At 39.2% G+C, this 421-nt stretch overlaps 1 protein-coding gene across 1 annotated transcript in view; it reads right to left on the bottom strand.

Annotated features, from left to right (window-relative positions):
• LOC119593521 (metallophosphoesterase 1-like) overlaps positions 1-421 on the bottom strand; it is a 13,957-nt gene that overhangs the window by 6,816 nt on the left and 6,720 nt on the right. Inside the window, exon 3 of the mRNA XM_037942483.1 lies at positions 147-362. Coding sequence (XP_037798411.1) covers positions 147-362 — 216 coding nt within the window. The remainder of the gene's footprint in view (positions 1-146; positions 363-421) is intronic.

The raw sequence follows: 421 nt of genomic DNA on the forward strand, positions 1-421 counted from the left end.
TCATATGAATATTCAAAGAGATTCTTTTTTTTTTCACTTTATCAACCAGGTAGTGTACTATTGCTGTTCAAATACTGAACATACATTACTGAAATACCAAAGATGCTAAAAAAAAAAAAAAAATCCCCCCCCACACACACACATACCTGTCTGCATCCCAGACTGCAATATAGTTGAAGGGGAAGCCAGGCTCGGAGTCTGTGCTCAGGATCTGGGGATCAGCTGCAATAAGCACCTTCACATGTTCCTCCTTCACTTCCTCTGTAACTGGCCAGTTCATGGCACAAATGGTGTAGGAGAGCCATTCATTGAAGAGCACTACTGATGTCAGAATGAAGATGATGCAGCGAAACTTTGTAATTCTGGAGAAAAAATAGTGTGATTAGTTTAAGAATTCCTTTTTATCTATATGCTTACACAC

This window comes from Penaeus monodon, chromosome 32 (genome assembly GCF_015228065.2).
Source record: "Penaeus monodon isolate SGIC_2016 chromosome 32, NSTDA_Pmon_1, whole genome shotgun sequence".
Lineage (NCBI taxonomy): Eukaryota > Metazoa > Arthropoda > Malacostraca > Decapoda > Penaeidae > Penaeus > Penaeus monodon.